This window comes from Misgurnus anguillicaudatus, chromosome 18 (assembly GCF_027580225.2).
Source record: "Misgurnus anguillicaudatus chromosome 18, ASM2758022v2, whole genome shotgun sequence".
Lineage (NCBI taxonomy): Eukaryota > Metazoa > Chordata > Actinopteri > Cypriniformes > Cobitidae > Misgurnus > Misgurnus anguillicaudatus.
This window is the reverse complement of record NC_073354.2, coordinates 3,312,519-3,339,970: the sequence shown is the minus strand read 5'-3', so window position 1 is coordinate 3,339,970 and position 27,452 is coordinate 3,312,519. Positions and strand designations below refer to the sequence as shown.

At 38.6% G+C, this 27,452-nt stretch overlaps 2 protein-coding genes across 3 annotated transcripts in view; both read left to right on the top strand.

The window, feature by feature from the left end:
• Nucleotides 1–336: 336 nt before the first annotated feature.
• The window catches only part of LOC141350441 (cholesterol 24-hydroxylase-like), a 77,672-nt gene continuing 50,556 nt past the window's right edge, over nucleotides 337–27,452 (top strand). The window contains exons 1-13 of one of the 2 annotated variants that reach the window (XM_073855561.1): nucleotides 337–550; nucleotides 667–741; nucleotides 5,940–6,021; nucleotides 6,323–6,396; nucleotides 13,066–13,152; nucleotides 13,231–13,369; nucleotides 19,522–19,635; nucleotides 19,721–19,877; nucleotides 19,967–20,038; nucleotides 20,100–20,172; nucleotides 20,283–20,367; nucleotides 23,641–23,751; nucleotides 23,843–23,931. In XM_073855561.1, coding sequence (XP_073711662.1) covers nucleotides 402–550; nucleotides 667–741; nucleotides 5,940–6,021; nucleotides 6,323–6,396; nucleotides 13,066–13,152; nucleotides 13,231–13,369; nucleotides 19,522–19,635; nucleotides 19,721–19,877; nucleotides 19,967–20,038; nucleotides 20,100–20,172; nucleotides 20,283–20,367; nucleotides 23,641–23,751; nucleotides 23,843–23,931 — 1,307 coding nt within the window. In that variant the 5' untranslated portion in view covers nucleotides 337–401. The remainder of the gene's footprint in view (nucleotides 551–666; nucleotides 742–5,939; nucleotides 6,022–6,322; nucleotides 6,397–13,065; nucleotides 13,153–13,230; nucleotides 13,370–19,521; nucleotides 19,636–19,720; nucleotides 19,878–19,966; nucleotides 20,039–20,099; nucleotides 20,173–20,282; nucleotides 20,368–23,640; nucleotides 23,752–23,842; nucleotides 23,932–27,452) is intronic. The other variant, XM_073855560.1, reaches the window with a different exon arrangement.
• On the top strand, nucleotides 23,938–27,441 carry LOC141350443 (uncharacterized). The gene is made up of 2 exons (XM_073855565.1): nucleotides 23,938–26,717; nucleotides 26,766–27,441. The coding sequence occupies exons 1-2, from the start codon at nucleotides 26,081–26,083 to the stop codon at nucleotides 26,810–26,812; spliced, it is 684 nt and encodes a 227-aa protein (XP_073711666.1). The 5' UTR covers nucleotides 23,938–26,080; the 3' UTR covers nucleotides 26,813–27,441.

Below are 27,452 nucleotides of genomic sequence, written 5' to 3'. Positions count from 1 at the left end.
TAAATGTATACGCATATGTACTTATATTAATAAAAATATGATTAGTTCAGTAACTTCAGTTTGAAATTCCTTATTTTTATTATTAAGTAAAATAAAGAAAACTATTCTTGTATGAACTATACTATACTAATTTATTTATAAGCATATGTACTTATATTAATATGATTGATTCAGTTTGAAATTCATTGTCTTTTATTATTAAATAAAATTAATAAATAAAACTATTATTGGATGACCCCCCCCCCGTTACGTCTGGAAACCCCCCCCCCCCCCCCCGTCCCAAATTTCAGCCAATCTCATCTGGTCACCCTAACAAGGACGCAAGAACGGATAGAACGCATATTGAGAAACTGCCAAAGTGATAGAGGAGACGTAAAGCGCACCGGACTCTCAACGCGATCATGACGCTTCTTCATGAGATCACAGGATGGCTCACATCTCTTATGTTTTACGTGCTCTGTGTTGCTTTAATCGCATTTGTTGCATATTGTCTGTATGTTAGACATGTTCATCAGAAATATGATCATATACCTGGACCTCCAAGGGATAAGTAAGTTTAAGCGTTATGAATGCATTCACAATAGCAATGTGCATTATATAAAATAGTAAATACTTTGTTTTGTGTTATCAAAATTAAGATAAACTTGACCGCTGCATTCTTTATAGCTTTTTACTGGGACATACGCCGGCTTTTGTCAAAGCTACATCGAACAACATCATGCACGGCGTTTTTCTGAACTGGTAAGATGAACGCTTTATACGTTTGCTTTATTTAAATGTGCGTATATGGGCTATTTCAACTGGAACCTCGAAACACGTTCACTTTGTGTAATGCATGTTGTACAATGTTTTGGTTATTTTTCGGTCCCGTTCCTTTGGTTGTCATTTTTTGTTACGCCAGGATTTGGTAAAAGGTTTGGGCTTGTATTAAAAGTACAGTCAGTTTATTCATTATTAAAAGTATTAAGGGGGTCGGCAGTGGCTCAGTGGTTCATGTAGGTTTTCTACAAACCGGAAGGTTGGTGGTTCAATCCCTGGCTCCACCGGACCAAGTGTCGAGGTCTGTTAAAAGCGCTATATAAATGCAGTCCATTTACTTTTTTGAGGGAGCTGTAGCAGTTTGTTCTTTTGATTTCATTTGGTCCTTTGACTGGTTAAAAGTTTTGTGGAGGTTTGCGAATTGAAAGGGAAACTGAAGACATATGCCCCTCTGAGATGTTTTTTTTTTTGTATCAGGTTCTTATTGGATTCTGCACTCTTAGAAAGGATGTGTTAATTTTTTACACATCTTTGTGCGTTAAGATTTTAACACATTATGTGTAATTTTAACACATTGTGTGTCATTTTGTGTTGATTTTGTGTTAAAATATAACACAAGCTATGTTAAAAGTAACACAAAATGTGTTGTTTCAATAATAACACAGTGATGGGTGAATTCTGGGACAACGCATTTAGTGTGTCGTCCCACAATCAACACTAATGTGTTGTTTTTAACACATTCATTCTAAGACAGGGGTTCTCAAACTGGGGTCCGGGGCCCCCAGGGGGGCCGCAAGATGGTGCCAGGGGGGCCCCAGTTTTATGACATTTGTATAAAATACATTAATTTATCATGAATTCTGTTAAATTAAACCTAAAAAAATAAGGCAGCACTACTTTGTATAATTTAATGGTTTGTTTAATTAAAATGTGAAGTTTTAGAAATGTTTTTTGTCATAAATTTTCTTTGGGGGGGGGGGGGCGTGAAGGAATGCACCGTACACAAAGGGGGCCGCATGCTGAAAAGGTTTGAGAACCACTGTTCTAAGAGTGTGGCAACAAACCTGCATTCCCTGCTGAAAAAACAGCAGTTGATTTATTTTACTAATTCCGCTCTAAAAGTGAAACTTGTATATTATAATCAGCAATTACACACAGACTGATATATTTCAAATGTTTATTTCTTTTAATTTTGATGATTATAACTGACAACTAATGAAAATCCCAAATTCATTAAAGCTCCACTGTGTACTTTTTTGAGTTAATTCTTTCAATAGTATGTGCTCATTCATGTGTAATTACTTCCACCCCACTAATCAAAGTATTCTCGTAAGTGTAGAATCTGCTATTTAAAATACATACGGTCGAGTCGCTCGACTGGCGCATCCATGATGTGCATCCATCTTTGAAATACATTCGCCGATGAGGGACATTCCTGAAATGTGTTCGAACAGCCACACGCCTTCTCTCCGCCCATTTGTGTAATCTGAGGTACTGAGATAAATGTTTTTCATCTTTTCTGACCTCTAACACAAACACACGGTGTACAGCGCTATTTTTAGCCTTTCGTTGATAAAAGCGTCTGATCTGCGCGTCTTTTGTTTCATTTTACAAGCGTGTGAAAGTTGAGCGATCTTATTTCACCAATATCAGAGAAAGCTCTTACATATACACGGACATGTAACGTTTACCGAAAACATAAGCATTGGACTCTGACATAATATTAGTTTGCGTCCATTTAAACCTGTCATTACTCCCGCTCATGATTAAATGACATGAGAGGGACTCGTCCACAGACCATCTCCTCAGTAATCTGGAGAGAAGCGGTCGAAAATGGACAAAAAGAGATGGATTTAAACACCAAGTGTAAACGTAATGTGTCTCTCTCGTCCACTTGTGATCTGATCGACGAAAACACATCTTAATACCATGTTTAACAGCCCCTGTGATATTTTTCCTCGCGTGGATGAAAAAGCAGTGTCTAAGCTACGTTTATGGTTGCTTTTTGTATGTGATTTTAAGCGGACATATCATGACAATCAGACTTTTTCCATGTTAAAAATAAATCTGTGTGCTTTGATGGATCACAGGCAAAGGACATTGGAAATTGTTCATTTTGTTTCATTGCTTTTGCTTTGTAGCTACTGGAAGCCATGTTAACCTTGGCATGACACGGCTGGGCCACCGTACGGGTTAAAACGCGTTCCGAATGGGGGGGCTAGAAAGTAATATTCAGTTGGTTGTCATATAGACTTTCACCGCTTGATGGGAGTAGATCCTACACAGTGGAGCTTTCAGTATCTCAGAAAATTAGAATATTGCTTAACCTCCTTTTTTCAGATTTCTTCCAGCAATTTTGGGGTTAAGAAGAATCAATAAATGTAATGACCAAAAATGCTGTGATAGTGGCCTTCAGCTCTTCTGCATTGTTGGGTCTGGCATATCACATTGTAAGGGTGTACAAATATGTCCCCATCCAGCCGTTTGGCCCAACAACGGAATCCAAATGGCATGGTCGAAGGATTCTAGCGCGTTCTGTCTTTTTCGGCGCTTGCAGATGACGTTTTGGCGTTACGTAATTAAGGTTTGTTTATCTCTTATCTGACTCCAAAGATAAAGATTTAGTTTATATTATAATACAAATCAGATTGATTATTACTTTTAACACTTACAGAATTTAGATGGATGTTTGTTTATTTATTCTGATAAAGCTCTGGTATTACACTCATTCATTCGGTTCTGACAGTCGCACATGATCCTAGTATGGGCCTTATAATTAATATACTGGTCAACGGTCATAAGCGAATCAGTATTGGTCGCTGCCAGAGGTTGGACTATCCGCTTAAGTGGCCGCTCTCTGCGTGTTCAACTTTAAACATACTTTATTTAGTCCCCTTAGAGGTGACACTTAATTATTACAATAATTATTTCTAGTCAAAGTTAATGAATAGAATAATATTGGACCCTATTTAGAGTAATCAGAAATGTTACTCTAAACGGAAACACAGCCTCCACGCTTCTAAGTACACTTAAACTAACTATTTAAGTGCTATTCGTATCTCACAAATCCTTAGCTGATGTATTATTCACTATCTAACTGGGATTGGGCCAATCCTAGCCTGATTTCAGTCCTTACGGTAACTACGGATACAACGATATTACTTGCAGTGTCAACATTTACCAAGCAACACAGAATAAAATCAAACATAACAATTTATTATCCAGGTAAGAAAAACATAATTCAGAAGCCAATTTACATTCCAATTCAAATACGAAGAAACATAGAATCAAATGAGAATAATGCATACCTGGCAAATGATGAATATCTGGTTACAGATTTTTCAAAGTAAAATGAAAATACATGATGCTACAGCATCATAGGGGTGAGTTTCCAAGTACAGAAAGACCCGCTGAACCATTTTACATCATTCCCTTAAATATCCAGAGAGACAAAGCATATAGGAATTTAGTACTGATTGGTTGTTGTAAAACTCAGGGCTGCCTTAATTTGCATACAGTGGGTGATTGGTTTATGTTTAGGATGGAAGGTGTCTATCAACATTAGAGGAAGTTTTACTTATACTTTAACATAACAAATATTTGGTAATACTTTTCTAATGTTTGTTTTTAGATTTATCATGGGTAATGTTTTTTGATATGTCTGTGCATAGCAATGTTCAAGTGTAACAAATATTTTGTGCAATCTTTACTTGTGTGTGCATAGCAATGTTCAAGTGTAACACATATTTTGTGCAATCTTTACTTGTTTTTTATGATTAGTGTATTCTTTGTGAACAGCTCAGTGTGTTTGGCTGTAATGAAAATAATTAAATAAGTTTTAAGGTTGGGGGTGGGGCTTGGGTCGTGTGGCCATTCCCATGCCTCTCTACCTGGTGGATGCGTTCACCTGTGTGTGTTTGGCATGCCCTGATGGGGGCTGTGTGGTTGAAGCGCGTGGGCGTGTGGCCATTGTTTCATTGAGGGCTTTTTGTGCATTTATCAGGAGTGCCTCATTTTTCTTTTTTCTAAAGAAATAAACATTTGAAATATATGGATTTGTGTGTAATGAATGAATATAATATACACGTTTCACTTTTTGAATGGAATTAGTGAAATAAACTTTTTGATGATATTCTAATTATATGATCAGCACATGTATGTGGGTCACATATAGGTTTGCCCATGTGTGCTGATAATATGGGACCCTCATAGGACATATGTGGGCAAAATAATTTCATGCTTGAAATACATTTTTATACATTTAAATTTTCTATTGTGACATGTAATTTTGATAATAATAATTTTAGTTATAATGTTCACCTGCCTATGATTTTATCAAATGTTAATTTAATTTCAATTTGCACAGTGAATGAGGGAAAATAAGAGATGTCAGCTTGTTAGTGTGTTAATAAAGGAAAGGTTTTAAACATTCTGATGAGTGGAGTCAGGTATTTCATATAAGGAGACATCATTATGACCTGCTCACTTCTACTATAATATAATATCATATTTCATATAATATTTGCTGAAAATAAGCAGACTTTAACAATTACAACTATAAAGTATATAAACATTTAAACTACAAGAATTCCCTCCCAGATGAGTGAATTGTTGAATATTCATGCTCCAAACTGAAATTGTTGCTTTTATTAGTTATTAATTTTAATCAAATATATTATTTAAATAAATATATAAGGTAAATTACAATTAAGAATTAAAAGTATAATTATTACATAATGAGTGACCAGTCCAGTACCCATTAAAAACCCATACTGGGCCCTGGTAAATGACATGTGGGCTTCATAAGGTGGGGGCAATATGGGCCTTATGTAAGTTGCCCCAATCAGATTCTATTTCAAATTCATGAGGGCTGTTCCAGGTGGGGACAAACCCATATTGGGCCCAAATATAAAGCCCATATTGGGCCCACATTGCAATGTTGGCTGGGACATTCACGTACACATAAAAACAGACTACTCCGGGCTCCCTCCCTGATGACAAATTACTGAGCCAATTTGTGTTTATTTTAAAGAAAAACCGAACACAGTATTTGTTTCATGTAAACTGTACCCCTTTTGATTTGTCAATTAACAGCAGTCATTTTTTCAGACTTGGTCTACTGAAATATTTTCTTTGTGGTCAAATGATGATTTGACTAAGTGCTTTGTTTCTGTTTAAAGGGCAGAAAAATATGGTCCTGTGTACAGACTTAACAGCTTCCATTTTGCTATGGTTGTGATTTATTGCCCTGAGGCTACAAAGGTAAATATTTAAAGGCGGAGTCCATGATGTTTGAAAGCCAATGTTGATATTTGAAATCACCTAAACAAACACGCCCCTACCCCAATAGAATCTGGACCTTCTGCTGATAGACCCGCCCTACACATACGCAACCCGGCATTTGATTTGATTTGATTGGCTATAAGTGTGTTTTGGTAGTCGGCCCGTCTTCTATTCCAAAGCGTTTTTCAAACATCGTGGACTCCGCCTTTAACCCTTACTTAATGTTCACAGTTAGAAGCTAAAAAAAGCTTATCAATATGTCTCTCCTCTTTTATTGCAGACAATCCTGATGTCACCTAAGTATCCTAAAGATCCCATTTTCTACAAAAGGCTATTTAACTTGTTTGGGAAAAGGTGAGCTTTATCTTTTGATGGGTTATTCAATACAACAAAAAAACCCCGATAAGAAACAGAAAATGAAAATGAGGGGAAATGTGATGAATTGCTCTCATGGCTTTTCACCCATTTCCAGGCTTTGCTTACCTTTGCTTTAAATGCTTACCAAACCAATATGGCTATTTTTAGGATAAAAGGGATTTCTTTTTGTGTGTTTGAAGAAATATAAAGACACCATCAAACCGAAATTTATTATATGTTTGTATCTAATTTAACCACATTCTACCTTTTTAGTTTTTTATTTATTTTTATTTTTAACCAAATACATTTTTTTCTAAAAAGTTTGTCAGACAGATTTTTCCATTAAAATCCAAGTTACGAGACATTGCGTCATGTTAGATGCTTTGGAGTATGTCTTTGAAGCATGCGCCAATGTCAAAGCACGTGTAAAATTACGCCTTTAGCTCAGTCAAGTTAATGTTCACAGTCAGGTGACGAAGCAATGACGCCTGAAGTGTGCTAATGAGAAAAACCATCTTGTGTACTGTTTTAGGGAACCGTGTTACATCTGTAACCTGCAACGGGGTTTTTTTTTCGAGAGAACCTCAGCGCTAGAGGCAAAGGCATTCCTTACGTCTCATAAACAACGGTCATAGCGTCTACGATATATATTTGTGCATTACAAGCTATACATTTTCATTAGTATTTCTTTTCCCTGGGTTTGAACCCAAACGCAGTGCTCTATGTTGTGGTTTTCCCTTTTCTCGAATGAAGAAAACAAATCTTCAGTCTTAGGTTTTGATTTGTCAGGAGATCTTGCAAGATCCACTAAAGTTTAACTGTACCACAAATATATATATATGAAGAGTTTGGTTCCAAAACGCAATAAATCCATTTTGACAAATTTCGGTAAAAACGTGTTTTCTATACCAAGAAAGTGACAAGATGAAAACCACTATTTTCTGTTACAAACTTTCACATAGCATCTTTAGGTTATAAAAACATAAAAAATTCAAATCCATAAGTTGATTTTCAAAGATTTATTATAAAAACTGATTATTTTTTCCACAAAATGCAATAAATCCATGACAAGTTTTTATTCAAAATGCTATAAATCTATTAAATCAATGTATAGATGTGCATTCATCTTTACCATTTTATATTTATTTAGTTGACTAGTAGTATACAATGATTAAAAAATAAACATTAATGACATTAACCAAAACACTTTTATTTATGTTAAGAACACATTGCTGCGGTTATACTTGACGTCGTCTCTTAACATTTTCACAGCGATCAGCTGTAAAATGTTTTGGTCCCGCTCGATTTTCGTTGACTTTGAGTAAAATTATGTAAAGTTTTCATAAGATCCTCTGGAGTCAATGTTTTAGCATGATAGGCTTGATGCTGTCGGGAGAACAAGCAACCGAGTGCCTCTCGCGGAAATTATTAGATGATGGCTTACGTTTCTTTCCCGTCACAGAAAACCATCACAGGTTTAGCGATGCAATTAAAGTATTATTTTGTTTTGTTTGTTGATCACGAAGTACAAAGTAGATGAGGAAAACTAGGACTCTGTGTACTCAGCGCGCCGCCATTGTTTGTTTACATTGCGTGACTGGTGGGCTGTAATATCAGAAATGGATTTAATGCGTTCTGTAAAAAAGGAGGAGTGGCGTTTGTCGCATTTTGGGAAAAAAGGGAGAAAAGATGACAGAATATCACGGCGGGTATTGGATTTTGCGTAAAATTAAGAATGAACTTTTAATTAATGACCTGATATAATACTGATTTTGGCAGTAACTCATTTTTTTCAAAAATGGCGTTTGTCGCGTTTTGGAACCAAACTCTTCATACTCCCCCCCATAAATGTGAACTCCATACATGTACTCCATACGGTCTAATATTCAGAAACATATGGTTTGTATCATATAGAAAACATATGGCATCACTTTATCAAGATTACATTCCTGGGACAGTACGTCTTTTGTCTCGGCCCTCAGCATGTAGACCCTCACCATGTACATGAACAGACTGCAATACATGCTGGTAAATTTCCTACACACACACACTGGAAAACTAAGTGATACATATAACTGGTTATATTTATATAGAAAAACATAATGATAAAGTAAGATTATACTTAATTCCTTTATATTCGGATTAAAACAAACTTCGTCATCTACCACTGAGCTATACAGGAACCCCCCTATTGCATGCTCCAAAACAGATTAGCAGCTGAGAATCTTTACGCTACTGAGCTAATGCCTGGCTCACACTACAGGATTTTTAAAATCCTGGCAGATTATGAAATCTAGTTGCAGCACACACATAAGGAGAATCTTGTCAGATATTCTTTGCTCAAATCCTAAACATGCTCACACTACAGGACTTTAAAATCCTAGTGCATCACACACTACATGATATTATTAAGATTATCTTGCCAGAGCAAGCACTTAACGTCACCTCAGGAGAAGAGGATATAAAGGAATGAACATTATGACACATTTATTATGATTTCTTTTTAAATATTTACATTTGCTAGCAGCTTTCTATTTGAAACCTAGGCGATTTCTTCTCCTCAGCTCTTGTTTATGGCAACGATCATGATATGTTTTAAGGATGTGTTATACGAGCAAGTTTGGTTGTACAAAATTAAACGTAGCGCTTTTCTAAGCGGATTTAAAAGAGGAACTATATTGTATGGTGTAATAGCACTTTTGGGAGTACTTCGACTCGCCTGAAAAGTCCGCTCCCCTTCTCACTCTCATAATGGGAGAGGGAGGGTGTAACTGCGCCGAGTTGAAGTACTCACAAAAGTGCTATTACGCCATAAAATATAGTTCCTCTTTTAAATCCGCTTAGAAAAGCGCTACGTTTTATTTTGTACCACCAAACTTGCTCGTATAACTACTCGTCTTAAATAGGAAAAACGTTGATGTGTTTGGTCACTTCTAACTTTATCTCTAAATGGTACCATTGAATGAATGGGGCTAAGCTAAATGCTATCAAAGTGTTGCAGCGCGCTCCAGCGCTTGCGTGCACGCACACAGATGATAAAGGGATGTATCAACAATTCTACGTTAAGGTAATAACATATTTTAATATTGAAAATGAATAGACTATTCCTTTAAAGCCCTGACTTGGATCACCCTGCCACAGCATGGACATCATTGAGAGATGCACTCCTAGTCAGAACCGAAGAAAAGGCCAAACTCCTTGTAGTGTGGGCTCTGATCTCTAGAGGCAAAGGCATTTTAAGTGCCTCATAAGATAAGGGTCATAGCAAGTACAATCCAATAAGCGTTATGCTGTTTGGAGATCGCATTCCCCCATAGTGTGCTCCAAAACAAGTTAGCAGATGAGATTCAGCTGGATGTAGGTTATTAAAGCACATATTGCGGTAGAGGAAAGAAGGTTTGAAGTGTAAAAGGGTAACCAACAGAAGAAGGCACTTTTTGAGTATAATCCTATCTAGGGTGCATAATAACTCTCTTCAGACAGGTGAAAGCTAAAAAGCTAATTTAAGAGTGAGAGCTTTCTCAGAGGATGACTCTGTCTGAGAAGATTTTCCAGCACAACAGATAGGTCCCAGGAAGGCAGCTAGGTTTCAGTCATCTAGTACCATAGACAGAAGATCCCTCCTCATAGGGAGCTCCCATGGTGTGCCTTCTAGCAGAGACACCAGATCTGAGAACCACACTCGGGTCGTCCAGAACGGAGGCACTAACAGGACACAAACGCATTCTTAATGGACCCTCATCAGGACTGCTGAAACCACAGCTATTGGGAGAAAAGCGTACAGACGAAGCCTCAGCCATTTCTGTAACAGAGCATCTGCTGAGAGCGAACCAAAGAGAGCTGTAGTGCACATTTTTATTATACAATGGTCTGTTTACATACCCGATTCTGATTGGCTGGAAGGTGTGCATTAAAACCGTTTAATGCACAGGTAGTTCCAGTCAGTTTGATTTAAGTTAGCAATTAATCCTCTACACTCTGAGGCTTTTGGGGATTTTCGCCTATTTTTGCCCTACCCAATTTCAAAAGCTTCCCATACCCACATGCAGAGGTGCACATACAAAAGTTTGGTATCATTTTACAGGAAACCCTTTGAAATTATATAAAACACTGTTGAAAGTGCTCAACGTGGTTGTATGTGTTGTCAGTCCTCTAATAAACACAAAAATAAATAGGCGCTTTTTGATGTTTTTTTTCTAAAGTCTGTATTTAAAAGTGTATAACTCTGGCCCTGAGTGGTAACGAAACCTGCAGACAGTTTTGTTTGATTCCAGCCATTGCCAGCTTACAGAGGAAAAATTGATTTTTTTCTCTATCATAATCAATGCAAAAGTTATTCTACTCCAACTGAAGGGAGGAATACTAACCTTTTTGTATACAATTTCTGCCTAAAAATATTTGAAGTGTCCTCATAACCACATACAGTGAAATAAATGCAATATCTTTATATCGTTTTAAAGAAAACCCTTTGAAGTTACATAAAAAGCTGCTGTTTATGCTGGTTGTTACCAGCAGCAGACAACACCCAAAAAAGAATGATCTCTATGTCGAATTCAAAAGTTATTCTCATTTTACTGAAGGGTGTGAAAATACATTTTTCATATAAAAATACTTTTTTTGTGCTGCACATATAATAAATAGCAAGGGATTATTCATGCACACAACCAAAGAAAATGCTGTGAATGGACTCATTGTTTAGAGTAGGACCTAAGAGAAAAGATGGTGTAGCATTTATGCCTATCTGTGCTATCTGAGGCAGTCCACACTCAAGTTTCACATACGTTTACAAAAGACGATTTTTTTTACATCATTAGTGTAAATTAAGTGTAACTAACTTTCTTACAGTAAAACATATCTCAAAGTGATGCATATCTGCAGAAAGTAGAGATTCTATGCTTTCAAACAATATCTCATATGTGGTACTGGGTCCATGACAGACTATTCAAAATTAAAGGAATATTTTATATTAAGTCAAAATAAGATAATTCTGCATAGTATTTTTTTCTGTGCTGAAAGCCGGAACTCTGCGGTTTTTCCCCGCTCAGCGCTGAGCGAGAACAAGATTCAACTTTGAGTGAAAAGCTCCGCTCGTCAATGTCGGTTCTCACACGGCGTTCAATCACAGTGGGGGAGGGCTGGACAAATATCACAACAACCAACCGGCGCATCGTACAACGACTGATAAACAAATCAGAAGTATCACAGGAACCAAAGCACTCAACTGAAGAAACTCGACGCTCAGCTGATAAAACAGCTGGCATTCGGCGTCCTCCAGGCTTTTTCAGCCGCGTAAAAAAGCTTTGGTGTGTGCCGCCCTTTGATGATTTTTGTACGGTGAATATGGCAATTTTGACACATGGGCCCAGGCACAAGACGAAATAGAAGACTTGGAGAGAGAGAGAGACAGAGAGAGAGATGCATGGGTGCGTCTCTCTTTAAAGTGTGTCTCTCTCTCTCTCTGGTCCGTCTCGCTCTTTTAATAATGAATTTAAATAAAAGCAATACGATGGCACTACTTTATTTAAAGCGGACGGAGTGCGACCCTTAACTTAAAGCAACACAAAAGAGATTTTTTTTACCTTAAAATAACGTTAATCCACTGGAAACAGGGTGAACGGCACTTTCACATTCACTTTGCAGCCCTTTATCAGCCAAAACCGCACTAAAGAAGTTTCCAACCGTCGGGTTGCGGTCCTGTAGTTCGAGTGAAAACTACAAAAACTTGCTTTACGACAGACCTACAATACAATCAGAGCCAGCTATGCTGCAGTAGGCTAAATTAATTAAGACAGTGGTAATGGACAATTCCGCTTCCAACCTGTAGGGGGAGCAAAGAGCAAAAACTCTTTAGTGTTGCTTTAAGAAAATGGCCGTCATTTTTACCCGTCTGTTAAAAAAATTACACTGTAAACATTAATTACAGCCTTAACTTGGCAAATAACCAAGGTATAAGCGAGATAATCCACGGCTAGCCATTCATTAAAAGATTTTAATGCACTTCGCACAGGCAATCAATCCGCGTTGGGTGGTTTGGCGCTCTCTTGCAGAAACTTTGTTTGTGACAGGAAGTAGCTATTCCAGAAAATGTCTGCAGGAATACTTATATCGCTGTTCTTCAAATTGATTCAGATATTTTCATGATAATAAAGAATATTTGAATGATTTTGTTTAACTAGTGTTGCTTTTTAAATGCACGTTATAAACGACTTGGACTCATAATGATTTTAGATTGATAAGGACTTCCTACTGACCAAATGCAGTAGTATACTGTGCATGAAACACAGAATCGCAGCCTTGCGATTCAAAATCGATTTCAGACAAGCATTTTTAATGGGACACACGATTAATCGTTACAGCCCTAAAGATTATAAAACTTTATTTAATTATGTCATCGATGGGGAGTCCTGTCGCATCGATCGCATTAAGGTGAAGACTACAACCCCCATTGTTCCACAAATAAACATTTTCACAATCCTTTTAGCATATTTTTTGTGGCATAGTAAGTCAAAATACTGTTTTATTTCTTTATCTTATTATAAGCCTTATTATTACAATTGGATGTACATATCTAATTAACAGCCCTATTGCATATGATTTTCAGTTTAAATGTAAAAATGTATGTGTTTTACTGAGGCTGAATAAGTCACATCTTTCAAATCTCCTCAGGTTCCTTGGAAACGGTCTGGTGACGGCTGTGGATCATGATGCCTGGTACAGGCAGCGGCGCATCATGGATCCGGCCTTCAGCAGCTTGTGAGTCAAATACACAAAATCTATAAGACATTGAAATGCTCTGCTTGTGCAATACAGCTGATGATATGTTTTTATCAGATACCTGCGAGGTCTGTTGGGCACGTTTAACGAGATGTCAGAACGCCTCATGGACAAACTGGAGGAAAACGCTGATGGGAAAACTCCTGTTGTCATGCATGATATGGTCAACTGTGTCACACTCGATGTCATTACAAAGGTTTCAAACTCATTTCCTCTAAACCACTTCTGTCCCCTTCTCCTGCTTAACTACACTAAAAAGCAACACTCTCACATTTTTCATGAGCTAAAGTCAAAATCTTAAGACTTTTTCATGTACACAAAAGGCGTATTTTTCTCCAATATTGTTTACAAATCTGTCTAAAACTGTGTTAGTGAGCACTTCTTTTTCCCTAAGATAATCCATCCACCTCACAGATGTGGCCTATCAAGATGCTGATTAGAAAGCATGATCATTACACAGGTGTGCCTTAGGCTGGCCACAATAAAAGGCCACTCTAAAATGTGCAGTTTTATCACAAAGCACAAAGCTTCAGATTTCACAAGTTTTGAGTGGGTGTGCAGTTGGCATGCTGACTGCAGGAATGTCCACCAGAGCTGTTGCCCCTGGAATTTAATGTTCATTTGTCTACCATAAGCCGTCTCCAAAGACGTTTCAGAGAATTTCGCAGTACATCGAACCGGCCTGACAACCGCAGGCTGTAACCATATCATACCAGGACCTCAACATTCAGCATCTTCACCTTCAAGATTGTCTGAGACCAGCCACCCTGACAACTGCTGCAACAATCGATTTGCATAACCAAAGAATTTCTGCACAAACTGCACGCTAGCAGAACAGTGTTTTACAAAATAACCTAGGAACTTCAACAAAAAAACCTTTATTTTGTGGAAAACACATTGATCGCAATGAAAGAACAGAAATGTTTGTTGCACAAAGAAACATTAAAAGTAATAGCATAAAAATGCAGGGAAGGAACCGATAAACACTTGCATTTACTCTTTCATGTAGCTGTATAAGAGGCCCAATTCCTGTTGCAGAAAACATTCTCCAACCATGACACTTCCTCCTCCACCTTTCACTGACTTCTTTACACACATTGGCCCTCATTTATCATTCTTGCGTATAGAAACGGGTGTATATGTTGGCGTAAGATTATGCTTACACTCCTCTCACCGCCTGATTTATGAAGCTGTGCGTACCTTTGATATTCAGGTGTACGCAATACCTGCCCTTCATAAATGCCGCGGCTGAAAACGATCGTCATTAGAATAACACACCCATATAAATTCAAGCCTCCGCTTCCCCCACGCCCTCATTTTACGCCATGGACACACGGAAGATGGCAAAGAAGAGAAACCGGGGAAGTGGAAAGAAACAAAATTGTTTTATTTGGGAGTTTAAAGAGCGGGATTAAAGACACATTAATAATTGCATGACATTTTGTAATATTTGTGTTATTATTTTTATTATTAATGACACTTATTGATATTTAGAAGAATAATTATTTATTATTATTATTATTGTTATTATTTACTGTTGTCTACATCTAAATTCTATGTCTGCTTAATGGTTCGGTTAAGTTTTTTAAATACTATTTTTAAATGATGTAGTAACTTTTGAAGTGTGTTGTTCTGTATTTACATACAGTTGTTTTTCAGCTAAGATCCAGTTTGATACGAAGCTCCGGATATAATTCAAATTAACAATTTGTTTCCACGACATCCACATGTTTTACAAAGCTAATTCATTATTTGAAGTAATAATAATTGTAATAGTAATTACGAAATATTATAATAATTAATTCCAAGAAACAAACTGTTGAATATTGGGAACAAATTCTAAATTTATGGCCATACTTTAGACTAAATAAGAAAAAGAAGTGAGTGTCCATAATGTAGCATAAAAGATTATTTGTGGCCATGATTTTGTCCGCATGTCATCATGATCGGATTTATGGTTCCATTCAACACAAGCATACCTTACCTATTCATGTGAAGCTATTTATTTATCATTGAATGGTATGTAACTAGCTTACCTTTTGATGCATTATTACCATGTTTTCGTAGCACATCCTTGTGCTTTCTTGCAATGTGCCGCTTCAGATTCCAGGAAGAATATTTGCTAACTCTTTACAGTCTCTCCGCACTCCCTTTCAATTTTTTCTTCCTGCTCAATCTTAACTTTGATTTTTACTTTACATTTATGTATAAGGCTTGAATTCCATAACTTATTGCTAGACGTTTTTACAGATTCTCAAACTAGCAAATTATCAAAGGGCGTTCTGGGTTCAACGAGCGGTGCTGAGCGAGCGGAATTTTCGGAAAAAGGCGCTCTGATGGTATTACCGCACCGCTCAACTTTCCGCTCTGCTCATGTGCTCTGCCCTGAAACGCCTCGTAACTTAAAGGAATATTCCATTTTCTTAAAAGAAAAATCCAGATAATTTACTTCCACCATGTCATCCAAAATGTTGATGTATTTCTTTGTTCAGTCGAGAAGAAATTATGTTTTTTGAGGAAAACATTGCAGGATTTTTATCATTTTAATGGACTTTAATAGACACCAACAATTAACACTTAACTCAACACGTAACAGTTTTTTTTAACGGAGTTTCAAAGGACTATAAACAATCCCAAACGAGGCATAAGGGTCTTATCTAGCAAAACGATTGTCATTTTTGACAATAAAAATAACAAATATACACGTTTAAAGCACAACTTCTCGTTTAGATCCGGTCGTGATGCGCCAGCGTGACCCCACGCAATACGTCATGACGTCAAGAGGTCACAGAAGACTAACGTGAAACTCCGCCCCAGTGTTTACAAGCGTGTTGAAAGAGGACCGTTCCTACGTTGTTGTATGTCAACTGATACTAATTAATGTCTTTGTGTCAGTTTATTGTTTAGAATGGTCCGCAAATGTGCGTTTTATATATGTAACACGTGACCTCCCTACGTCACTACGTATTTACGTGAGGTCGCGCTGGACCGGATCTAGACGAGAAGTTGTGCTTTAAAAGTGGATATTTGTTATTTTTCTTGTCAAAAATGACAATCGTTTCGCTAGATAAAACCCTTATGCCTCGTTTGGGATTGTTTATAGTCCTTTGAAACTCTGTTGAAAAAAACTGTTACATGTTGACTTAAGTGTTAATTGTTGGTGTCTATTAAAGTCCATTAAAATGAGAAAAATCCTGCAATGTTTTCCTCAAAAAAACATAATTTTTTCTCGACTGAACAAAGAAAGACATCAACATTTTGGATGACATGGTGGTGAGTAAATTATCTGGATTTTTGTTTTAAGGAAATGGAATATTCCTTTAAGGAATACATGTGTATACAAATCAAACGCTTTGGTAAAGTCACACAAATTAAACATTGAAGTTCGTGTTGCAAAAAAAAAAAAAATACGTTTATAATTACTGTTGTTGTTTTTTTTACAGTGGGTCATAATATATCATATACTATTTTAGTTTGTCAATGCGTTTTGTTGTGTTAGGAATTTTTTTCTGTGCATTTCCTAACTCAAAACGTGCGTACACCACCTCCTGAGCTGGCGTAGGATTTGAGCGTGCCGTACGCCAACGTCCATATTGATAAATCTCAAAGTCACCGTGGTTTTGATTGTACGCCAGGTGTACGCTGGAAATTTGATGTACGCACTTTTGATAAATGAGGGCCATTTGGTTCAGATTTTCCCCAGTTTGACAATTAACATATAGGGCCCTATTTTAACGATCTGAAACGCAAGTCCGAAGCGCAAAGCGCAAGTGACTTTGTGGGCGGATCTTGGGCACTGTTGCTATTTTCCCGGCGGGAGAAATAAGTCTTGCGCCAGGCGCAAATCAATAAGGGGTTGATCTGAAGTAGGTTCATTATTCATAGGTGTGGATTGGGTGTAACGTCAAATAAACCAATCAGAACGCTATCCAACATTCCCTTTAAACGCAACGGCGCAAGTTCCATGGCGGGTTGCTATTATTATGACGGATTTGACAGGCGCACGCCAGGAGCGGTTCACAGCCGAGGAGACCGACGTTCTTTTAAGAGCAGTCAAAGACAGAGAAGTTGTTTTGTATGGGGATAGGAGAACACTCCCAAATCAGCGTCGGTTAAACAGGCGTGAGAGGAAATAGTCTCATCATCTGCGCCAAGCACTACAATGATGTCAGGAGACGGGGGGATCCCAAGCTTGCCAGCATAAATCGGGCACACAGGAGGACATCGCTGCATCCACCCTCACCGCTGAAAGGGTTTGAGAGCTTTGAAATCGGACACAAGAAACGCAAGCAAGGTTCAACCCCAAAGTACACTTACAAATCAAGTTCACATACATGAAGGTTTCTTATGAAAACATTTTAATTATTATTTAGATAAAATAAACGTAATACAGCCACTCAACAAACTTCTGAAAATATTTTAATCGTTATTTGCATGATAATTGTTTAACGCTGCCAATAAATAAAAACTATCACCACAATGCTCACCACAATGATTTCCCTTATCTCATGTATTAATATTTTTTATTGTAACAATTTATGATTTAATGATTTCCCTTATCTTATATTTTTTATTGTAACAATTTATGATTTGCAAAAATAACTGTTGCATCTGTGTAGATTAGATAAGCAATGCGCGTTGTGCACGCTATACATTATGGTCAAGCTTGCGCTCTTAAAATAGCATAATGAACCACGCGCAACGCGCCACTGACTTTAGACTAGTTTTTTTTTGGTTAGTAGCGCAATTGCTTTTTGAAACTGCAAAATAGCATAAGAGATGGTTTGCGCCAGAGCACGCCTCCTTTTTTGCGCTGAACCGCCCAGGGAGCGCAAGTTCATTCCCTAGTTTGCCGACGTGCGTCTGTGGAGGGAAAAACACGCTGTGCGCCAGTGCAAATTACGAAATTATACATGCGTCACTGACAAAGTCAATTGCGCTGGGTGCAAGATAGGGCCCCTAGTTTACCATCAGACACAAATAAATTAAACATTCTTCCTCTTTCCACATAACCTGATTCTCAGCAATGGTTAGTCTAGCCAATGGTTCCCAACTCTTGTCCTTGGGGCCCACTTCCCAGAATTGATTTATTTATTTATACTATGGGTCCATTGAATGCTTGAATCTGATTGGCTGATGAATGTTCTAAGGTGTGCAGTTATTTTCTGGGAAACGCACGGCGAACGTAGTTCCAGGCAGCTCTCTTGAACGCATTACAGTTCCATATCTGGACTCCCCGTTGCGTCGTGGCCGCATCACAACCTCAGGTGTGCATTCTTTTTCTAATAATTCAACCGCCCATCGTCGATTATTCCTTAGATATATATATAATTAAGGAAACATTTCAAACATTCTGTAAGATACCCGATGAGTGTAATCAGGTGTTTCATATCTAAAATATTCTGGGAGGGGGGCCCCTGAGGACTGGAGTTGGTAACTACTGGCCTAGCCTTTTGATTCTGGTTTAGTCATTGCAGAGTAGGCTTTTAAGCCCGGAATGCACTGCAGGATTTTTACACATCATTACCTTATCACACTCTGCGACATGGATTTTTTACACTTTGGAATGACAAGCATGTAGACTGTACGATGATGACACGGAGGCTTCGGCGCCTGCGTCACACGTTGGCGCAACATCACCAGCATGCGCTAGTGGTAAACAAATTCTTTTGTCAGAAAACTATCGTAGGTTATCTTTGGACGCAACACCGGGAAAACGGCCATTTTTGAACTCTCTCACTGTACGACATAGGACCACCGATGAAGAGCCATGATCACAGAAATCGTGACGATTGTTTCATGATAGCAATCTTTAGTCTGGGACAACCAAAAATTGTGCAGTGTATCTCGGGCTTAAGTCCAAAATCTTTTAACCGTTGAAACACTGTATGCAAAAACAGATCTCTCAGATGTTCAGCACTGAACTGATGAGCAATCCCAGCTGCAGTTTTGAACAAATTTCCCATAGAGATTTTCTCTTGTTTTTCTTGGACAACCAGACATTTTGAGGGACTTGAATAAGTTAGTGGCATTGTACAGATGCAATATTCTAGAAATCACAGATTTGGAACGATCAACGTTTAGCTATGCTATAGCTAAAAGGATTGTCCCTTTGGCCTTCATCTGAACAACCTGCTGCTTGAGGGTTACAGTGACTTCAGAACGGCTTACCATCTTGCAAATTAGTAAAAAGTGAAAAGTTAGGCTTTGTTGGAAATTGTGGGTTCTTGTCTAATTTTGATCTTCACTGTATTTTGTATTGCAGAAAAGGACAAATGTCCTGATAATCATATGAGCTGTTGATCAGTACCAACTGAGTTTAGTACTTGATTGTGTCTTTATCCACAGGTGGCTTTTGGTGTTGATTTGAATTTGTTGAACGACACTGACTCCCCCTTCCAGAATGCAATAGAGCTGTGTTTAAAGGGCATGTTGTATTATATCAGGGATCCTTTATTTAGGGTAAGAGATTTTAATATTATATCCTTTTGTCATGGGTCAGCGTAACATAATCTGATTAGAAACTTTTGCATTTGTGAAACTTCAGCTCAACCCTAAAAACTGGAAGATGGTACAACAAGTTAAAGACGCAACTAAACTCTTACGCAGAACCGGAGAGAAATGGATACAAGACAGGAAGACAGCAGTGGAAAATGGTGAAGATGTTCCCAAAGACATTCTCTCTCAAATCCTCAAGACAGCAGGTATGAGAGTCTTCACTGACTGAAACATTTAATGCCTTTTTATTCAACAATACATAGACATCTTCTGTAACACTTTGTTTTTGCTGTAGAGGAGGAAAAAGCTAACAATTCAGAAGATCATGAGCTGATGCTGGACAATTTTGTCACTTTCTTTATCGCAGGTGAGTTATCATTGTTTTTGTGTCTGGAAATGCGATAATAACTGACACTTATTTTTTGCAGGGCAAGAGACAACAGCCAATCAACTCTCATTTGCAATCATGGAATTGGGGCGACACCCTGAGATATACAAACGGTAAAACATATTAAGACAAATTATATTTTCTGTAATAATGTTCCAGCGTGAATTCTTTGTAATTACGTTCATCATGCTGAGGTAATAGTTAGATTTTCTTTTTTTCCCAGGGCTAAAGCAGAAGTGGATGAAGTCCTTGGGACAAAAAGGGAAATTGTAAATGAAGACCTTGGAAAACTCTGTTACTTGTCTCAGGTGGGTCCATTGACAGGCACAATATTTAAAGTACTCAAAATAATAATTGAATGGCCTTAAAGGCAGGGTAGGCAGGAATTATCTAAAAAACTTTTTTACAAATTTGTTTAAACTGTCTTTATATACAAATGCATAATTAAAATGTAAGTACTCTGAAAAAGAGAGTATAAAACCCGAGTGTCTGTAGACCTCTCACGACTGTTTTAAACACAGTTAATTATTTCCATTCGGGACGAAACAAATGATTAGCTTGCGCGAATATCACTCTCTCTCGCGGCCATGGCACCACCCGTTGCTATGGGATCTGCCCACACATGCGCACTCCCGATTGATTTGAAAGTGCACGAGGCACTCTAGGAAGAGCAAAAGTATGGCAGAGAAAGTGCATTCACAACTCACAGTACCTGCATATCCAGTCAGCGAAGGCAAACAAGGCAAAAAAAGGAATAAACGAAGCAATCAAACGAGAGTAAATATCACGTGGCTTTTTCTCGAGTCGATGATGCGATAGCGGTATTGTCTCCGGAGTGTAGTCCTCATCAGAGTCAACAATGCTTTCATCACAGAAACTCTTCCATGCAAAACACTGGCTTAATAGTGAGTACTAAAAGCCATCCTATCTGTTTATATTCCTAGTGATGAAGTTAGGTGTATTATTACATGTGATTGTGACTTGATGTTATTACATGCACCACGCTCCTACCTCTCCGCTCGTCTGAGGTAAATCCTTCTCCCAGTAAAGCTGTCGGTGTCGCGTGTTCATGTGTTTTGGGGGCGTGGTTTTAGAAGAAACCCAGAAGGGAGGGGGTGGAGTGAATGGAAAATGAGTTGTGTCTAAAACAGTGGTGAGAGGTCTACAGACACTCAACTTCCACACTCTCTTTTTCAGAGTACCCACATTTTACTTATGTATTGATATATAAAGACTGTTTAAAAAAATTTGTAAAAAAGTTTTTTTTTAGATAATTCCTGCCTATCCTGCCTTTAAATGACAAATTCTGTATTATAAACTTAAAGCCCTGTTTTCAGATTGTTCATGAAATAGAACAGTTTTGACCGAAATTTCGACATATGCGGCTGCCCCGATAATTTTTGGGTGTTTGTGTTTCACCTCCCACCTCTTCAATGGGTTTATAGGTGCACTGGAACAATCCTTCCTAAAATGCATTAAACTTTCGTTTACAAAGACGTGAAACTCATCAAGTGGTCAGGGGTGTTTACTGATATGCTCACACAAAAATCGCTGCAAAATACGCATTCCAACAGGTTTTATCGTAGTTATTGCCATCTCCATTGACTTGTATTAGATGTGCTGTGAGGTACGGTATTATTCCGCGCCGGGAACTTTGTTTCTATTCTTGCAATTGGCAATGGCGGATTAGCGCCACCACCTGGGCTGGAGTGTCTATTATTCAAGCTCTCAGCGGAAGAATGTACAGGTGTGAGGTGTTTGGAAAAATAGGTCCACAAGTTTACAACGAATGCTAAAACAGCTGTTGGAAAGCATCTTTTGCAGCGATTTTTGTGGGAGCATATCAGTGAACACCCCTGACCACTCGGTGAGTTTCACGTCTTTGTAAACGAAAGTTTAATGCATTTAAGGAAGGATTGTTCCAGTGCACCTATAAACCCATTGTAGAGCTGGGAGGTGAAACACAAATACCCGAAAATTCTCGGGGCAGCCGCATATGGTATATGCAATGGTATAACTTATGTTTTGAAAAGTGGTGGTGACAAACCTTCAGGCATTTTGCAGCAAGATCTCTGACGTGCCAATGAAATTAAGAAATAATGAATGGACCCAAATACTATGTGCTGTAGCAATTCACAATACTATAAGCAGGGGTTAAATTGGTCTGTTGCTGTCTGGGGGGGTCAACGTTTCAATTGCCCATTCATAAACAATGCTCTTGCCTATTATTCACACTGCACATGTCTGCCAGCGTTATCGCTCCAACGCGGTTCTGTTCTATTTTCCTCACGTTGCCAACTCACACCAGGAGGAGCATTTCAGGAGTGAAGCAACAGGATTCACAAGATCATGTTAATGTTTTGTTCGGTTTAATTCTGTTTATTGTTGTGGTTTTTTTTTTTGGCTATGTCCTATTTTGTTGTTCTGTAGATAACAAGTTAATAAACGTAAAATTTCAGATATGAAGGACAAGGATTAAAGATTTGTAGCTGTTTATAGTCATCTAAAATACATCCTCAATTATGATTTATATTTCACATACAGTGCCTGTGAGCAAGAGGATATAGTGAACTGAAATAAGGGAGCCTGCACAGGGTGTTTATTTTGAAATTGACAGGATTTCTGGGGTGTTTAAGTTTGAAATTGACAAGATATTTGACTTTTATTTTGTATTTACAGTGTGGCTTTGATGCGCGTATGTTTAGTGGCGCTGCTGGTGTTAACACAAGCATTGACTAGAATGGTCGCGATCAGCTCCGGCAGCCACGTAGCAGCCATAACGCGCACAATGTAAATAAGGGGTCACATGTCTCACATATGTTTTGTCGCTTGCTTTCCAGCTTCCCACACCCTGAGTGTATAGACTTTTTTAGAACACCCACCCCAGAAAAAAACATAAAATTCCCCTTAACACATACACACAACCAACGTGCAAAACAATTCTTCTGGTTAACCACAATAATCACGATCTAAGGCATTAGAGTGTAACGAAAATGTGCAAAAATAATGACATTTTATAACGTAAGTAATAGTCCCACCTGTCCCACCTGCAAATTACACCTATGAATTAATGTATGTCTTTTGAAGTAAAACAATACGTTGTTGAGAAAGCAATTCGTATTTTGAGAGTATTTAGCCATTATGTTGCGTTTGAATGTAAACACAACTAGATCAAAACTGGCAGCATGGCGGCTCCATGTCGGTATGTAGGATAATAATTGGTTCTCGCAAGTAACCAGAAATCGTCTTACATGGAGCTGGCGTGCCACCAATTTTTATCTAGATGTGTTTACAATTACATTATTGGGTAATTTTCGTTGTAGCCACTGGTGTAGTGGGCAGCCCTCGACATGTAGTGCAGACGTGCTTTGGGTGACCTGAGTTTGTATACCGGCTTGGTGTCCTTTGCCGGTCCTGTTCCCCTCTCTCCACCCTGTACTTTCCTGTCCTCTCTGTTCATTACTGTCTGTCTATTAAAGGCAAAAAATGCCCAAAAAATATATGGTCATTTTCATTGATTCTTTTAAGTTAGGAGCTTGTCAGTGTGTTAATATGGTGTTATTTGTTCAATAATGTCATAGGTGTTGAAGGAAACCCTGCGACTGTACCCCACTGCTCCAGGAACATCTCGCTGGCTGCCTGAGGACATGATTATTAATGGATTTAAAATCCCAGGAGGATGTGCTGCTCTTGTGAGTGTTCTTCACAATCCTACAGACAACTAATACTGTTGTGGCTTTAATCTTTATAACTGTTTTTAATTACTGTTGACTTTTTTAACAGTTCAGTTCCTATGTCTCTGGAAGAATGGAAAAGTTTTTTAAAGATCCACTGACGTTTGATCCTGAGAGATTTGATGTGAATGCCCCAAAGTAAGTAGTCAGTCCCATTTTGTCCTCTTGGATATAGACCTCAAGTGAGCTTCTGTCTGCAATGTTTCTGCTGTTATGAATAATTTATTACATTTGGCCTATTTAGTTAATGTATAATATATGTTTATTTGTATTTAGGCACCATTTTGATAGCCTGGTAATAACATCCTCTGATACTTTGCTCCGCTTCGTAGACAGAGTCTGGCTGGGCATAATTGACAAGCATTTACTTTCTCGTGGGGGGGCTTGTCTGAAGTTTAAAATCATTGGTGTAAACGTAAGCCAATCACATAACATTTGGTTATGACGTGTGTTATGCACTGGTTAGCAGCATAAGTTCTGTTAAACACAGCTCTTTGTTCATTTCAAGTCTGTTGGAAATGCTGCAACATAATTGCAAGATTGCAGCATGACATGGCAATATTTAAGGAAAGGAGACACTAGCCTGTCAAATCGGTGCCAGTTCGAGTTCGGCAGGTAAAAGAGACCGAGATACACCCTCTAAAACTCCAACTCCTCCCAAGTTTCTCACTGACAATCAGTAATAGTTGATAAATTAAACTTTTCCAAAAACCTGTCGGGAGTAGGACAACAACATCATCTACATTCAAAATGTTTAACAAACACTCTTCTTGTGCGGGCTTAAGTTGGCAAATGCCGGGAATATTTTCCACAACAGAGCCAATAGCATTCTGTGTCTCCATCTCCACTGTAAACTACAATCTTACATTCGGCACTTAGCGTCTATGTCACAGCTCTCAGCCCACCCTCTGTTCATTGATTGGGCTGGCCATTTTGGAGCCGGAGGAAAACGGTTATAATGGGAGATATCTCAGACTAAGTACAGAAGTGAAATTAAATTGAGCGAAAGTACGAAGTCTGACGTAGTCAGGCTACAATTTTGATGGGCCGCCTTTAACATCTATTGTCACTGACTTGTCACAAGGACAGGACAAGGACACATATTAATCCTGTTGGCTGTTTATGGGTTTGTGTGAGCCTGTTATTGATTTTGTCAAAAAAAAGAAAACATTTGTTCAAGTTTGTTCATGAGCCGCTCTGCCAACTGTCTTAAGGTCCTTGCTCTCAGTCACCTAATATTGTACCTGTTGTCACTCATGTGTACGGGTTTTGTCTTGTATTCTGTTTGGTTTGTTGTTTTGGTCTTTTATTTTGATATCATGTCATGTCACACTTCACGGTTCACTTCCTGTTGTCATGTATAAAGCCTGTTCCGTCACCATGTCACCTTGCTAAGTATTGCCAACTGTAACCATCCTTACTAAGCGTTTCCTTGTATTTGCCATTGTTTCATGTTGCCTTGTTTCATGTTATGACCCATTGCCTGTTTTGGATTACGTCTTTGGATTACCCTGTTGGATATGTTTGCCTGCACTTTTGGGATTGTATAATAAACCTCCTTGCATTTGGATTCATCTCGCTCTCTCTTGCTTTGTGTAAGCAGCCCCTTTGTTACAGAATACTCCCCGTAACCAGAATCCAGCGGATGATTTTGTATCCCAGCCCGATGACATGAATCCAACGTTTTCTCTGTTCGAATTACGCCAGGGCAACCGGCCCAATTAAGGAGTACGTCGAGGACTTCCTGAATTTAAGCGACCAGGTAGGGTTTAATGATGTGGCACTTAAGGACTTGTTTTATCATGGCCTTAATGAGGATTTAAGTCAGCGTATACGACGAAATGGCTCAACCTGGTCCTTAGAGCGATATATAGATTTTGCTTTGAGTGGCTCTCCCTTCACTGTGGGAGCTGTGATGAGGAGCACTACAGTTCAACCACAACTACCTCACAAGAGCCAGCTAAAGTCATGCCTGTTTTGCCTAAGACCGTTCAAGCCATACCTGTTTCTGTTTCCAAGATGGCTGCCGCTAAGTCTGTCTCTGTTACCAAGATGGCCACCATCATGCCTGTTTCTGTTACTAAGATGGCCGAAACCAAACCTGTCTCTGTACCCAAGATGGCTGTTGCCATGCCTGCATCTGTTTTTCAGATAGCTACGGTTAGTAAGTCAGAATCTGAGTCCCCTGAGCTTATTGTTCCGACCTAGTCTGCTGAACGTAAGTTTCCTGAATTTTCTGTCATGACCATGAGGCCTGTGTCCAAGTTTCCTGAGTGTAGAGGCCGAGATGGTTACCCCTGAATTCCCTGTGTCCTGTAGGTCAGCTATTATGGTCACTCCGAAGCTCCATAGACTCTCTGCCCTTGCTAACATAACTATGCACGACTTGCATAGACTCTTGGCCCTATCTAAAATGGCCGACTCTGAACTCTCTGCCTGTTTCAAAATGGACAATCATAAACACGATAAACTCTCTGCCTGGCTCAAGATGGACATTATTGAACTCTTTGAATTCTCTGCCTTTACTGACCTGTTTTCTGCTAACCTGGCTATGCCAGCCTCTCTCTCTGTTGTCTCTATCTGCAGTTCTAGAGCACCACCCTGGTGTCCAATGTCTCCTGTGCCCAGGATGGCTGCAGCTCCCATTAATATTTTTTGGGGTGTAGTACCAAGATGTATGGAGGAGGCAGAGGACACAGAGGACGTGTCTAATGGTCCACATCTGCCTAATGATCCTGGTCCACGGCTGCCTCATGATCCTGGTCCACGTCTGCTCCATGATCCTGGTCCACATCTGCTCCATGATCCTGGTCCACGTCTATCTCACGATCCTGGTCCACATCTACCTCACGTTCCTGGTCCACGTCTGCCCCATGATCCTGGCCCACGGCTGCCTCACGACCCAGGACTGTCCGTGCTTCACGGTCCAGGACCGCCTCTGTTACCTAACCATGTCCTGTCTCTGCCTCAAGGTCCTGACCCGCCCACCCACCAATTATGCACCCCTGTTTATCATTGACTTTTTATCTTCAGAGTATCTTGAGTTTTGTTTATATTTGTCTTCATTTTTTAGGCTTGTATAAGTTTTTTGTGATATTGATATTGGTAACAAGAATTATATATTGTTATCATGATAAAAATGACTCTTAGATGGCATTGTTTGACATGTAGTATGTAGTCTTGTGCATTGTGTTTGTACCTTGACACACTTGTTCTGGTTGATGTTTCATATGTGATCTTGATTAATCATCTAATTATTGTTTCTCACCTTTTACCTGCTGCCCTATTGTTACCCTTATTGTCGCCTATTTAGATCCCTGTATTGGTGTGTTTGTTGGACCATAGTCTGATGTGATTGTGGTCTTTGTAATTAGAGTTCAAGTGTAGTAATGTCAAGTGAAAGTCTAGTTTAGTGTACTTTGTCTTAGATTCGTCTTGTTGTACTCACTTGTGAGTTTTTTTTTTTATTAGTCATGTTGGCTGTTTTTAGGCTTATGTAAGCCCTGGTTTTGTTAAAGACATTTTGTTGAAGCTGTCTGCATTTGGGGTTTGTATGTCCTAACCCTGTCATCCATGTTTTGTTAAACATATTTTAACAGTGATGTTATCAACATTACACCTTACTGCTGTTGATAATGATTTGCCTTCTTTTTTTTAAG